The following is a 15245-nucleotide window of genomic DNA, read 5'->3' as shown; positions in this document are numbered from 1 at the left end:
CATGAGGTTTTTTTTAAATAATTCATGTTTATTTTTCAGTTAGAAACCTAGCTTTTTATCTTGCTTTTGAAAAAAGATTGTATTTAGATTATTCATTTAAGTGTTTGCAGATTTGTTATGTCAATCAAATTAACCTAAAGTTTGTGTTAAAAGTCTGATTAAATCAAAGATTCTTGTTCAAATTAAGGCGTCACAGTTATGTGCCAATAGAGACCACTATTGTGCATGCTCCTTAGAGGAAGCTATTAGCACTAGTGGAATATAAAATTACATACAATAAGTTGTAATTTAACTTTATGACCAACACAGCTTCATTTCTACATAAGAAAAAACTTTTTTTAAGTTAGAAACCATTTTTTCAGATATTTCTTCGTTAAAATTTGGGGAAGTTTGGTCAATTCCTGGTGGGTTGGGATAGAACAAGATTTTCCTCGAAGAAAAAAAGATTAGTGACATAAGATTATTCCCCTTTAATGCATTTGTTTTAGTCAAACATCTTTCCAGTTCCAATCACATTCACATTTAACCTGGCTTTGCATAATCTCACCATGATGACTGATCACGGCTCCTTCGTTTGCTTTGATAACAGGTTTCTGAGCTGGATACGACCAGCCCACATTCAGATTTCAGGCAGCACTGCGCTGCCAAACGACAGGAGAAAAACACATTCAAGTTCATTCTGGACTGCAGTTTGTGACACATGAACAATTTCATGACAAATGATCATTTCAAACAGTGTTGCAAAAGGAAATACGGGCTTAAATTTAGTTTTTTTAAAAAATGCAGTATGAATCTTTCCCTTTAACACTCTTTTCGTGTCAGAAAGTTATACACATACAGATCACTTTAAATGATTTGGCACATCACATTTCAAGTTCATCAAGCTGTCTGCACACTGAAGGGTTCTCACGAGAGAATCAAAAGGTTTATGAAAGTGGAGATTTTCTGACAAAGCAGCAGCAACAGGGGAAGTAAAGGGAGACTTCAAATCCCCTAAATCTGTTATACGATCCAAAACCAGTTTGCAGGATATAGAATTAAATCAACACTTTTGATGATCAATTTTCTTTCACAAAATGCATTTATACGTAGACTATGCCTAATTGTAGAAAGGTGTTAGAAAAATGTGTCTCCTATTTTTAAACATTTGGGTCAAACCTCCTGTTAGAGGTTTTTGTGTTACCATTATTGTCATTCTGCGCTGTCAGCCATTCTTAAAATCTTAAAATACACATTTAAAAGGGAGTTTGAAATGCAGCTCATGTTACTCCAGACTCTTCTGCCGACAAAGAAGCAATCATGGCACCTTTAAACAAACATAATCTATACACTTTATACATACATACATGAGGGAGAAGGTGGGGTTCTTCACTGTCTTTTGTGGATTGTTAAAAATGATAGAAAATACTATGCGAAAATTCACTTATTTCAGGTTAAAAAACCTCATCGAAGCTATTTACAAATCTGTCATTCAGTTGTCGAAGCAGGGAGCAAAACAAGGGTTATAAGTGGGAACCGCTTTCTTTGGAATTTTACTTTTACTTGAAAAATGTAGTTGGTGGCGTGCTGATGAACGTACATATTTACCCACTAAAACTGAATATTACCTTTAGAAACTTTTATTGTCTCAAAACTGGCAACACTGATCCAGTATGTCCACAAAAATGAGATTTTCTTTTCTTTTTTGGAAGCGTTCCCCAGCACCTTGAGACCACAGCAACAGATTATAAGGAAATCCCATCCATTCTCAAATGTATTGTTGCAGTAACATGCACATACATCACTTTATAGATGACAATGATGTCAATTTAACCGAATACTTTAAAGCACCATGTGAGAAGACAAAAAAAAATGGCTGCAGGTTAAGGAAATTGGCCTTTTTTGGGTCAACAAAATAACACCCAAGACAGACTTTGAATGATCCAATTGAAATCTGTGGAACAATGTAATGCTGTGGGATGCTGTGTCAAACAAAGTCCTGATCCCTGACCTTCATTAAAGTTTACAGTTTTTGGGGGGGGTTAATCATTTACTGGTTTGGGGCAAAAAAAGTTAAATCTGCCCTATTTATTTAAGTTTATTACAATATCACCCAAAATATTTCACTGATGCTGAATATTACAGAACATTCATGTATATTTGTTTAGAAAAATGCAAGTAAATTATTTTAGGGCGTACAAAAAAATCCAAATTCACATTTAAAAAAATCCTCCAATGCGCAAATGCAAAGGCGCATCATAATACATTAGGTAATACAAGTATGGGTGGATAAAAGGATTATACCTGGAGACATTCTGCAAACCAATGTGCTTTAGGGCCCACTTAACCTTAAGAAGCTATGCAGCACTGCTACAAAGTAAAAACAGCCTTAAGTGAAATAAAAGAACCCAAATACAACATTCATACAGTTTTCTATAAGGCATTCTTTTTTCTTTTTCACAAACAGAGTCAGTAGAAATGTCCAGGAGTTAGTCATATCCAGGTGTCGGCTTCACAAGCGTCTCCCGCTCTTAGTCTTTGTCAAAGTTCTGCCAGCGGCTTTGGTCAGTCTTGCAGCTATGATTAGAAGTTTTAAATACAGGTGATCCACGACTGTGAGAAGTCAGTAGATTCATGCAGGAGACTGTACAGGCTGTTGAGCAAAACTGAGGCTAAGGTGCAGTCCTGTCTGTAGGGAGAGTCCAGCGTGTCCCTGTGGAAGGCGTGTTGGCGTTTGTGCCGTAATGAGGGTAGATGTCGTTTGTTGGTGGAGTTGGGAGGATGCAGTTCCCGTTGGTGGGGGAGCAGCTGAGCTGCAGCCTCCGCAGGTACTCGGCGTGTACAGGTTTGTGGCTCTGCAGCACTTTGATGGCCTCCTCAACGGTGAACCATTCCCGCTTACGGCCTGCAGAGGGAGACAGAGGACACACTTGAGCATTCAAAGAGCTTCAATATTTCCAACAATTATTGAAATTAATTAAGTTTTAGTGGCCTTCAGCTGAAATGTATATATGTGTTGAATTCTGCAGACACTTACTAATAATAATCCTATAAAAACGGTGTCCTATAATAAAATCTGACATCACAAATCAACAGAAAAAGGAATTTTTTTGCTTAAATATTTTCTGCACCCATGCAATTTGACATTTAAACCAAGATAAAATTACAAAATTTGAATAAAAGATGAAAAATAACTTTAAAAAGTCAGCTTTGTCAATAAAAATGTGTGAAAATGACTATAAAAAAAGGCCCATTGTAAAGGTTGGCACACTAGAAAATAAAAGGGAGCGATCGTCATCCAAGTAGAGGATGTTTCTCCCTGAGCACCTCATAATATGCTGTGTACTGGCAGCTCTAGCAGCTGCAGTTTACCTCAGCTGAGTAAAAGTACAGCCGAGATCAGTGTCACAGATTTACAGTTCCCTGTCATCACTTCATACCCATATAGTTACCAGGCAGTACTCCAGCCTCTTAATAAATAACACGAGTCATACCTTGGTCAGTACAGCAAGCTGAGGGATATAAAAATGCACACACAGCAAACATTTGACGGAATTTTGATTTACCTATATTGACTGAATCTTCCCAATCTTCCAGCGTCTCTGTGACGGTCAACACGTACACATATGTTCGGTGCTTCCGATCTTGGTTTTGCTGAAAAATATTGTTTTTTTGGGATGAAATGGTTAAAATCCAGGAAAAAAAGGTAAAATATTATTGATGTTTGGCAAAAATTTAGAAACGTTAAGGACATTTTATTTGTGCATTTTAAAACCTATGTTTAATTACCTCAAATACGCCAAGCAAACGCCCGAGTTTGCCCTTCACACCAGCCTGGGGAGTGAATAAAATGTATTTATTGTTCATTTTTATACTTTTTTGTGGGCTAAATAACATCTCAAAATGAATTTGCACGCATGAATGTTGCATGACAACAACAGAGAGTGTCAGAATAAAGTGAACTGAGCCTTATTTTAATATTCAAAATGTTAAAACTGAACTTTTGTTGTGTTTAAGTGTTGATCATCTCTTTTTCTCACACTCTATAGGCCCATTTAAACCTTTTAAATTGATTTATCATATCGTACACTAAATTGAAGGAGCCCCTTGATCACTTCCAGGCTATTACCAGCAGAGAGCCTGCTGTTAACCTAGAAGTTTATTAGTACTGGAAATGCTTTTACTAATTCAGATGTTCTCGACAGACTCAAATAACTGTCAAGACATAAGATATCCGTCCTCTTTCTTTCTCAGCATACTTCACAAGTGTGGATCTGCCAGCGATGTGTCCAACTAGACATTCTGACGGTTCTGTGAATGTGCAACATTACAGGGAAGGGCCAGGTTTAGACTCCTGACGCTCCAAAAAGCATTTGACTCTCAACCAGTGTGACCTTTGAAATGCCAGCATGCGCCGGTGATGGGGTCCCTCTGGAGCCACAAAGAATGGCTTCTTAATGTTAGGCAGAGGAAATCAATCTATTGGGAAACAATAAATTGATTAGGCCTGAAAGTCCATTTGTGCCCCCTAGTGCTAATATGAAGAAATGCCACTCAGTGTTGCGTTTCGTTGAAGGAGTTGTGATGCTTAGCAACAGAAAAGCAAATAATAATAATATATAATTAGGGTGAGGGGTGGACATCACCGCCAAAATAGTGAATAAATTCAATTATGATTTACAAGTTCACACTGACTTGACTAACAAATGAACTGGATTTGCTTCTAAATGGATTTGTTTTTCAATTTTACAACTAAAACCACATTTGTTTGATTCAATTACATATAGTTAGTGGTCTGATCTGACAACAGGGAAACGTTTTAATTACAAAGTACAAATTTCTACTGTAAAAATTAACAAAAAGCACATTTTTTTAAAGATGAAAAGTTTTATTTTGAAAGAAAATCATTAAATACATACGTCAAAAAAGCTTAAATCATTTTTTGGACTAAATCTAAAAGAATATTTGCTGAACATCACAGATATAATAATATTAACTAATATAATAAGCTTGCACTGATTTATATTGATATACCTGATTTTTTTTGACCAATATTAAAAATAATGCTTGCTTCACTTTAACACTTTACTTTAAAGCCCTTCAACTTAAGGTGGAATTATTGTTCTTGATGAAAAATAACTTCAATCTATCATTTCAGCTTATTATGCTGCTTTATAAGAGTGAATAATTGCAATCCAAATCAAAGATAAATATACCTTTCAGGGGTTTTTTTCATCTAAAAGCTGATAGATACAAAATTGTATGTACTGCTTCACATTAAGTCATGGCATCACACCCAAAATGAGCTACACGAAAAACGAAAAAGTAGTCCAATGACGTATTTACCTCCTCAAACACCTCTCGTACGGCTGCCCCACAAGGTTCTTCCTCTGGCTCCATCCCTCCTCCAGGAACGATCCACTGATCCGGGTGCCGACTACTGCTGACCAGCAGAACCTTTGGAAGAAAGGGGCAGAAAATAACAGCTTAGTTGTAAATCTTTATGAATAAAACAGCTATAGCTTACATAGGTTTGTTGAATGACATTATACTTTTTTAAACTGGATGTTTGCAGATTAGTTAATTGTCTTAATCACAGCACTATTACTGTCACATGACGCTGGCAAATGAAGCACGAGCACGAGCCACTAAATTTCACCCAGAGCTTCCCTTCTGCTTGCGAGGACTCGAATTACACCGCGGCTGCAGAGTACAGATCGGATGCGGTTTCTTGACAGCCCGTGTGCTAGAAATCAAAACAGACACAAGCGCGTCGGCCATTATCACTTTCATACGGAGAAAATCAATCAGACGCAGGTCTGTCACGAGCAGAGATACAAGATGTGAATCAGGGGCATAAATACTGAATTACATGAGAGGGTCAAGACAAGCTGTTATGAACTAATGAAGGCTTGATTCTGTCATGAACTCGGAGGAGCAAATGCACACACACATATGCCAGGACGCTTCAGCAACAGATGGTGACATCTACCTCCACCGCGCAGCTGATCACCGGTAATCCACCACTGGAGTCAGGCTGTCACTTAATCCAAACTCAGCCTTCACATAGCTTCCCTTTCACCCTCTAATGGGATTGTGGCTGCAGGCCTTCTGATGAGAATCCTCTGCCTCTGTGGAGGTCAAACGCTGGTTGGCTGAAGGCCAAAGTCGATTGGCAACTAAGTTTGCTGCGGCTTTCCTCACGTGCCGTGCTCCCCTAACCTTGTCACCTGCTGTTGCAGGCTGATGGAAATGGGGTTTAAATGTCAGGGAAATGTGGATCAAGTTGAGGCACGGTCATTAAACAAGCACAGGGAAATATCACAGCTTGTGTTAGCCTTAAGCTGTATAAGGGAGATTCCATGTGTTAAAGAAAGACAGCATGAGGTCTGATCAGCAGAATGCAAACTGGTGGAAATGTGCGAGATTGAACTCCATGACCTTTCAGTGAGAAGCTTGTGGGCGATATGACAAATAAAGGCTGAAAAAGGGAAAAATATGTATGAGAAACACAAAAAAAGCTGAAATAACTTTACTTCTGCGGTATGTGATTTTTTGTGGTAAAAATCTTTTTTTAAAGGATTAAATAATACGGAGCCCTGGTTATGACATAAATAACAAACAAATGGTTTCCTCAAAAAACTGTTCCCACAAATTAATAAGTTGCGCCCACAAGTTAGCATTTTTATGTCACATATTTACATTTGGTGGACACAACTTAAGTCTTCTGTGGGCACAAATTAGCATTTTGTGTGCACAAATTAGTTAGTATTATAGTATCATCAGCTCTTACTATTAATTTGTAGCCCCAAAATACCAATTTGTGCCCAGAAAATACTAATTTGCACCAACAAAAACAGTAATTATTGTCAACAAAATACTATAATTGTGGCTACAAAATATTACTTTATACGCACAAAATACTAATTCCTGGCTACAACTTGTTAATTTTAAGGAACGATTCGTTTTTGTTTATTTAATGTCATGTCCAGGCCTTTGTAAAATTGAATAGATTAAAATAGAAAATATATTTCTATAGCACTTTACAACGCCATCAGGTTGCCAATAAAAACAAAGATGGAAAAAAATATTTAATTGAGCAAATTAAGAATAAAAATGTTACAAACAACAAAAAAATCTAAGCACTTAAGACGGATAAGAATGCAATAAAACCAACTAAAAGAGATTTTAAAAAGGTAAGTCTTTAGCTGACGTTTAAAACTAAAAGATTTCCAGCACAGCCTCCAAGCATCTCCTTCTCTCCGAGTCTGTCACAGTGAGCTGATCAGGAGGAGCTTTAAAGGAGACTCCCGATGTGAATGCATCTACAGTCAACTGAGTGGAATGTGTACAAAACAAAAGCTCCTCAGCTTCCGGGCCGGGGAGGACAAAAAGGACGTCTCTGCTCCAGTTTTTCCATTTTCAGCTGTCACCAAACGGAGAATTTATTCACTCTGGGCCAGAAAAAACCATCCACAGGTTCTCTGTTCAAAGCATTTCGGCAACACGATATATATGTGAATAATATTTATTCGTTAAAAATGCTGTTTCTTTGAACAACATAAATAAGTAATAACTTGCAAAAGGGCATATATGTAGGATGAAATATTTAACAAACAACAACAGTATTTTTAAATTCCTGAAAATGACTTATCTTTGGGGTTAACATGTTGAGTGCAGCTTTTTCTGGCTCTGTTGTTGTGGCACAGGACCCTACAGAGCCCTCTCCCCATTTACCTTACTGCCACCAAACTCTGCTACTATGTTTGGATAACTGTTGCTAGGCAGGGTATCACTTCCCAACCATTTATGCATGATCACTACATGCATGTTTTAGCTTAAACTAATTCAAAAGATTTTGATTTTTTCTTCATGACTTGGTGAACACAGTTTTTAAACTGATTGACCCCTTTCTGCTTCTGGTTTTTTTTTCTGACACACTTTTATATCCCTGCAAAGTGGCCTCACACAGCAAAGACAAAAATCTAAAGCAGGTACAAGAACCAAGACAAAATAACTCACATCACCATGAGAGCCAGAGTAACAATCCGCTTACAGCCAGAGGCTGGTCAGAGAAACTCCGCTTTTGTTTGGAAAGAGGCTCAAGACCAAATAAAAAGCTCAGAGCATGACGTTGGCATGTTTTACAGAAAGATACGCAAAAACTTGGTGCAAAATCGAGTCACAAAGCAAACAAACAGAAATTTGAGTCGTCACAGTGGCGTGAAACGGCCCTAAACTGAACTTACTGGCAGGAACATTCTGGAGGACATAAACATCCTCATCCCCAAAGAGAAATGAAGAAAGATGCCAGACCAGGCGACGAGAGGAGAAACATATGCACCTGTTGGCAAACGTCACTGGATCACGCTACTAATAGAAGAGGGGTTGGAACAGATAAAGGAAAGCCAAAACCATTATCATGAAGCATCCACTCATTACAAATACCCATGTCTTATGTCATTTCCAGCACGACTGCTTCAGTAGTTCATGCATCCAAGTTGGAAGGGGTGATCTGATAGATGCAACATGTGCCACATTTCTTTTAACTATCCCATCATAGGCTTAATTCTAGGAAAACTGTGAGGAAAGTGATCTTTAGAGGAATCAAGACATTAAGCTTCATGGGGGCAGCAGTAACAAACCTGCAGAAAGAGTTGGTTCATTACATTTAGGTTGAAAACACTTAAACTATTTCCTGCAGCTATGTGAATGCTACTCATGTGAAATGACAGAAGAAACTGTTGTTTTTAATGGTCAGTTTTTCCCTTTTATACTTCTTTGTATTTCTTGTGCTTATGCATATCTTGTGAAAGCTTCAAAGTTAGGATAAACCTGTAAACACAGCAGGTTTAAAGCCTGAAAATAGCATAAACAGATTCACAAATTGTTTTTATGCTCAACAGCATCATCCTGTGACAGTAGATGTAAATACTACCGTTTAAAAACAAAATCTAGCAAGCAAGATGGCAATTAAAATAAAATCTAATAAAAGAAAAGAAATGCAAGAGTTTTACAAAGTAAATAAAAGCCTATATAAATGACCTAAGTCCATTTATTGGATTCTTCACTTAAACTCTGTGACATTTAGGGAGCAGATGCAGAGAAATCTGTTGTACAGCCAAACAATTCAGGACTTTGTGTAGTGACACTATGGCAGTTGTGTTTTAACAGCATATTGTGTAACCCTTTGTTTTGGTCCTGGTCAGACAGGGCTAAATTTAGAAAAAAAGAGCAGTATACACAAAAGATTCCTGGATTTTATGATCAAGGATAAAACTGCAAAAAGAACCAACTTATACAACTGTGAGGAAACTTTAAAATACATTTTCTTGTCTTTCTCTCTTTTTTTCCCTCCGCTCTGCTTTATATTTAATTTAAATATAGGTTAACCAGATTATGGGTGTTTCTAGCAAAACAAAAATGTTAAGGAAAAAACAAGTATGCTCTTGTAGTGCAACAATACTAGCACTGTTGGTAAGAGTGGGCCTAGGAAGGGTAGCAGTGAGGTTCAAAAATAAAATAAAAAAACAACTCTCATCTTTTCTGTTTTGTTGTAATGGTGTCAAGGAAGCGGACAAAAACAACTAAAAAACTAAAACTACTCAATGATATGTTTACATTGTGTGTTTATCACATCCAGCCATTAATTACACGTATATAATTTTTAATAATATTCGCTAAATTAACGGCTACGCAGCTTGAAAGTTTTAAGGAGGCGGGTTAAGGTGCTGTACGGTCATGGATGTTTCGAAATATTATTCGGTTGAGGTGACTTTACATTTCAAAGAAAAGTTTAAAAATAGCCGAGTGGTTTTTACTTTTACCCCATTAGTCAACAAATTCTAATGTTATACCCGGAATAAAGCAAATGTGCAGGAGAGAGCGCCTCGCCCCCTATGCTCACCGCTTTTCCGGTAAGCTCACGAGGCGCTAACAGGATATGCACTGAAAGCGCTTTCAAAATAAACGTACTACGTCATCAACTCTACATTATCGAGACTGGGATTTATGGCCCTGCGTTTTACTCTGAAAATTTCTCGATTCGGCTGTTTGACGCTACCCTGACAATACTCCCCTTTTCACTACGTGCCTCTCAAACTAGCCTAAACTGGATGGCCCAGGGCGCATCAGCGGCAACAGTAGCTACAACACGCACACTGCATCCGAAACACCGACACCCGAGCAGAAACACACTGGAAAAAGAATGAAATTCTTCATTAAAAGACCGCTTTAGATCACCCGGGCGCCTTTTTGTGTTTCACTTTTGTCATTCACCAACTAGTTCCCCAATGACTGGGTGCCGACAGTTAGGCATCACTAGGCCACAAAAGACGTGAATACAAATCTGAGCAGAAATCATGAAAGACTCGACGGATCTCTTACCTCCTCTTCGCGTTCATTCTTGAAGCACAGACATGCGGCTCTCTTCTTAAACCCGTCTCCATCGTACGTCCTTGTCTGGTTCGGTTTGAGCTTCATCATGGATTCAAATGTTCTGCCCCCCTCTTTTACGATACAAACGGTCGCGAAGTGATTTGAGTAATACCAGTTAATAAGTTAACGTGACAGCCGCCGCATCGTTGCTGGTGGTTTCTGCATCGAGACGATCTGTCATCCGCGGAGGCACCAGGGGGGTGGAGGGTGCAGGGGGGAGAAAAAACCCCGTCAGACTTTTCCTTAAAATGAGATGTCCGCGTAAAAAATGAGAGTCCAGATGCTAATTGTAATCTTCGGGAAATATATGCGGGTTCCAAAGGCAGACCTCTACTCAGAGCAAGACCCCACTCCTCTCAGACCACCTCTGAATCTATTTGCGCATGGCCGCTGACTCAATGGACTGAGTTTTTTACATGTACAGATTAGAGCTGCGGCAGGGAGCAGCTGATTGGCTGAAACGACCTCTATGGGCGGGGCTAAACTTCTGCTCAAAACAGTGGTTAAGAAAACATTTCAGTAGTGTTCACCAGAACCAAACTGACCTGTGCTCGTTCTGAGACGGGCAGTGCCTGTCAAGAACTAGGTCTAGACATGAATTTTCAGCTATATTGTACAAATGTGATGTAATCCTCTGAATCAGTGTTCTTGTTGCTAGGTGCTGTTTCACACTCCATCCCACAAGACTTTCACTTGTGTGTGTGACAGCCTTTTTTTTTTAAACTACCCCCTTCTTTGCAAATTCTGGCTCCACATTTACCCCAAAACGCACAAAACAGGTCTTTTTTGCCTTGATGGCATTTAAAAATAAAGTACATCTGCTTATAGTGACAACTGTACCACACAAGCATGATCTGTTATTAGAATAACATAGTATTTTCCATTGTAGACTTCGTGGAACTAATGGAGATCTCATGAATAAAAACAAGTATCAATGAAAAAACACTTTAACTGCAGACTGTTGCTTTCGTAAATCATTTTTTGACAAAATTGTTTAAGACTCTCCCCACAGAAAATTTAGTTTTTGGTGTTTTAACATAATCTTGTTGAATTTGTCACATGATGACGTATAGGAAGAAAATTAAGATTAATATTGCATTTCTTAGTATTTCTTTATTCAAATTGATGTGAATCAGGAGCAGACAAAAAATAAGAAATGGAAAAAGCCTATCGCAGTGATGTGAGTGCTACAGTCAGTGGGCCTTAAGCTCCCTGGTCTGCTCTATTCTGATGCATCCACTTGTAGAAGAATAGAACCGTACATTTTTGTTTTCCTTGTCTCTCTTTTCTCGTCTGGCTCAAAACTTTACGCCTGGAAAGCCTTAATATCAGTCCCCATTTTTGTTCCACCGGTAATGTAATGTTGGGGTTGTTAGGGGCGGACAGCTAGTGGGAGAGTGTAAACAAAAGGTTGATGGGAACCTTTTGTATAAAAGTTTAGGATAAAAAGAAAATGAAATGCGTTATTTGCAAAATGATCGTAATTATGAGCTTACTTTGTTCATTCAGAGCATAGAGGAGACAAAAGCATAAAGGATTATGACTTTACAGGAACATTTGATGTAATTAGAAACACTTTTTATTTTGTTATGAATGATTATTAATCAAATTTAGACATTATCCCTTGTTTTGGCTTTTTCATGCACAACACCTCAATCTAATCTGAATGGAACAGAGTGATTCTCCTGCTCAACTAATCTTAACTAACTACATTTTTTAATCTAACAAGAATTGTCGGCAAACAACCCAGTGAGCCCAAAGAAGTGACTCTCCCTTCCAGCAAATCATTTCCTTCTGTTTATTTATGATTAATCCCCATGATTGTTTTATTGCAGCTTTATGGGAAGTTTTTTTTTCCATTTTATTATTTTAAGGTTCCACTTTTTAGGTTCCATCTTTTTTACAGCCATTTTATGGGACACTCTGTCTCCTTTCATTTACTCAGGGTAATTTACATTCCACATTAGGTTTTAAGACTTTATTTGTCTAGATAATACTTTGGTTGAATTGGTCAAAATGTCCACGAGTTCATGCACTATGAGCTCTGTCAGCCATGTTGGGAAATAAAGTCAGTGACTCCTGGCTTTCATTGGATTTTTTTTAACATTGCGGACTTTTGTTTTCTGTGAGCTGTCATTTGAAGTATTTAGAGGAGGATGCAAAAAAGGGAAGATCTGTTTGCATAACAATTGAATCACATGGTAGAAAATGGGTTTTTACTTTAATCTGAACTCTGAAAACTTGGGGTCAGAGATCCATGTTGCAACACAATTTCTTTTTGTTTCGGTGAATAAGTACCACTCCCCATGACTCCTTCAGCATTAACAGTTATGTCCGATCCAAATTTTATTGCACTTTAGTGTTGTGGCAGAGTTCAGAGGCTCTGTGCCCTAGAATCTGGCAAAACAAACATCCCTGGCCTTAGATTTAAATGTGGCAGTTAAAATTCAAAAACAAAAACATGAGTGCATGCCATGGTGACACGTTATCTGCACACGGTTCCCCTTTGGTCTGTAGATTGTCCAGAAGTCAAACGCTGAAACATAATTCCATCAGATGCGAAAAACATCAATAATCAGGGAAGCAAAGTGATTGATCAAAGTGGGGCATAGACACAGAGAGATTCCTTATTTGTGAAGGTAAGTAACTCCCACTTTATCTTATCTGACCGTCTCTTTTGGTGGTGTCCACGACATGCAAGCAAACAAATATCTGTGTGTGAGTGTTTATCGTCGTAGGAGTTTCCAGAAAACCTGCAATCTGAAGTGAACAATTGCAAAAGCCTCACAGCAAAAAAACTTGGTCCTTTGGTTTTGTTGTAAATAACACTGACAAATCTGTGAAATTTTAACCTAGATTATATTGTGTCAATACATCAATAGGGGATTTATAATGAACTAAGTATAGAAATGAACAGGCTGGGCTTTGTCATGTCCCCAAATATACCAAGTGATGTTATGATTTGAAAAAGAACCAGCCACCTGAGAGACAAATAAATGTGTCATCCTCAAAGTGGTTTACGGTCATAGTCCTGGAGTGTAAAGAAATAAAAGAAAGGCTCGGGTTTCTTATGGCTTTCTTTGAGACAGATGGAATAGTCGGGCCCGACCGTCTGCTCCTGTTCTCACACATCTGCCTTCTGACGACACGCAGGGCTTAAAATATACATCCAAACCCACATGGCGCACCTTTGAGTTAACGTCAAGGTGTAGCGTAAATACCCAGACACATAGACTCTCACATATGGAGTCTAATCTCCTTGTTCATTTGACTGTGATCCACTCAGAGTTTGCAGCCAAATGCGATTACGTGTAGAAAATCCTGAGCTGATTAGCTCAGCCATAAGTCTCCTCTTTAACGTTGGAGCTGAGGTTTCAGGCAGGACCATGAGGCCTTTCTAGGGAGGAGAAATCACCTTCATAAAACATGAACGCATTTATATCAAAGCAACAATGAGTCACCATTTATGCCTTCCTAAATTTAGTTTATGGATAATCAGCCGCTGGACAACAGGGGTAATATTAGATCTTTGTATCTGCTTTCCCCAACGGTCTACACCATTAGACAGTTTGGTTTAAAATAAAGCCTTACCAAACAAATGGGACAAAGAGGTTTGAAGTTTTCTGCCATGGGATGGAAGCTTTCCAGTTTGGAGGTGAGCTTCTGAAAGGGGTCAAGGCTGCCAAAGATGAAGGAGAGCTGCTGTCAGCTGTTCAAATCAGTGTTGCTTCTTTAAAATGGCCTTTAGAGTTTGTTAGCCATGCCTGAACACCCAGAGAGTCATTATCAACATTTGTCAAGCAAAAATTTCGCCTGTCAACTTTATACAAATCAAAAGTCCTAGTCTAGATTTACTGAGAAAGCTCTAAATACGTGCAGGGTTTATTTTTCAAACAACTCAGGTTTCCCCGTTAGGGACTGTGTTAATCTGTCAAACAGCTCACACAGTCAGGAAGTGCTTGATGGGTAATTTAAAGACGACCCGGTCAATGAAGCGCACAGATGCACACACAACAGCATTAAACAGAGCTTAAAGTCCCACTCTGATTATCTATTGTTAAAGCCATCCCAGTGATCTTTTGAATTATGATTCTAGAATTTTTAGGAAAAATCACAAACATGTCATTTCCTAGGACATAGTTTCTGCAGAGCGGCAGTAGTTAATTAGAAATTCACTTCTGAGTTGTAGGCAGGGCTGTTGGCACGGAGTAACCCCCCCCCATACACACACACCATTGCTTCTTACAACCCCAACCTAGCATTAATGGTACAACAAAAATGGCTTGTGGCTTACCGTTGTCGCTTCTACATCACAGCTACAAGCTTTTTTTAAAGGCATTTTTTTGTCTTCTCCTGATTTACCATAATTTGAACAAAGAAATACTTAGAAATGCAATTTTTACCTTAATTTTCTGCAATAATTATCCTACATAATGAGAAAAATGCCAAAAGAAAATGTCAAAAACACAGAATTAAAGCAGTGAATTTGAGATTATTTGGAATTTTCTGACAAAAACAGTGCCTTACTTTATTGCTTGTGCAGCTGAACGGACAAAAGGCAAATGACCCAGTTCACACCAGGATTTACAGAACTCTAAGTCAACAATAGAAGAATGATGATAATCTGTTTGTGAGAACTAGAGGGGACAATGAGTTTTGTGGACGCATTGGAGCCTGTCATTATATTGTCACGTGAAGAGAAACACTCTGAGTCTCCTGAGGGAGGAGTGAATAAGAAAAAGTTAAGTGGTTGGCTGTAAACAACTTGAAGGAAAAAAACAGCATTTTGCAGTGTCAATATTTATGCAGCAGCAACTCAGAAATGAAAA

The 15245-nt window shown here is 38.3% G+C and overlaps 1 protein-coding gene across 2 annotated transcripts; it reads right to left on the bottom strand.

The window, feature by feature from the left end:
* Positions 1 to 455: 455 nt before the first annotated feature.
* On the bottom strand, positions 456 to 10821 carry nudt4b (nudix (nucleoside diphosphate linked moiety X)-type motif 4b). Of its 2 annotated transcripts, none has more exons than XM_004083018.5 (5): positions 10366 to 10821; positions 5326 to 5436; positions 3769 to 3813; positions 3546 to 3633; positions 456 to 2884 (listed from the first exon to the last, which is right to left on the bottom strand). In XM_004083018.5, the coding sequence occupies exons 1-5, from the start codon at positions 10462 to 10464 to the stop codon at positions 2652 to 2654; spliced, it is 576 nt and encodes a 191-aa protein (XP_004083066.1). In that variant the 5' UTR covers positions 10465 to 10821; the 3' UTR covers positions 456 to 2651. The 2 variants fall into 2 exon arrangements, with proteins under 2 accessions (XP_004083066.1, XP_078798318.1); XM_078942192.1 differs by lacking the exon at positions 10366 to 10821 and adding an exon at positions 8229 to 8279.
* Positions 10822 to 15245: the final 4424 nt, after the last annotated feature.

The sequence above is a fragment of the Oryzias latipes genome, chromosome 23, assembly GCF_053564925.1.
Source record: "Oryzias latipes strain Hd-rR chromosome 23, Olatipes_Hd-rR_3.1".
Taxonomy (NCBI): domain Eukaryota; kingdom Metazoa; phylum Chordata; class Actinopteri; order Beloniformes; family Adrianichthyidae; genus Oryzias; species Oryzias latipes.
The sequence above is the reverse complement of the archived record's forward strand: the minus strand, read 5'-3'. Positions and strand labels throughout refer to the sequence as shown.

Excerpts from the sequence above, each read along its gene's own strand:
- nudt4b (XM_004083018.5), bottom strand. The coding sequence starts at position 10,464 with ATGATGAAGCTCAAACCGAACCAGACAAGGACGTACGATGGAGACGGG. Across the intron at positions 5,437-10,365 it reads AGAATGAACGCGAAGAGGAG|GTTCTGCTGGTCAGCAGTAG; the intron begins GTAAGAGATCCG and ends TTTCTTCCAAAG. Across the intron at positions 2,885-3,545 it reads GGAAGATTCAGTCAATATAG|GCCGTAAGCGGGAATGGTTC; the intron begins GTAAATCAAAAT and ends CTCCCTCTGCAG.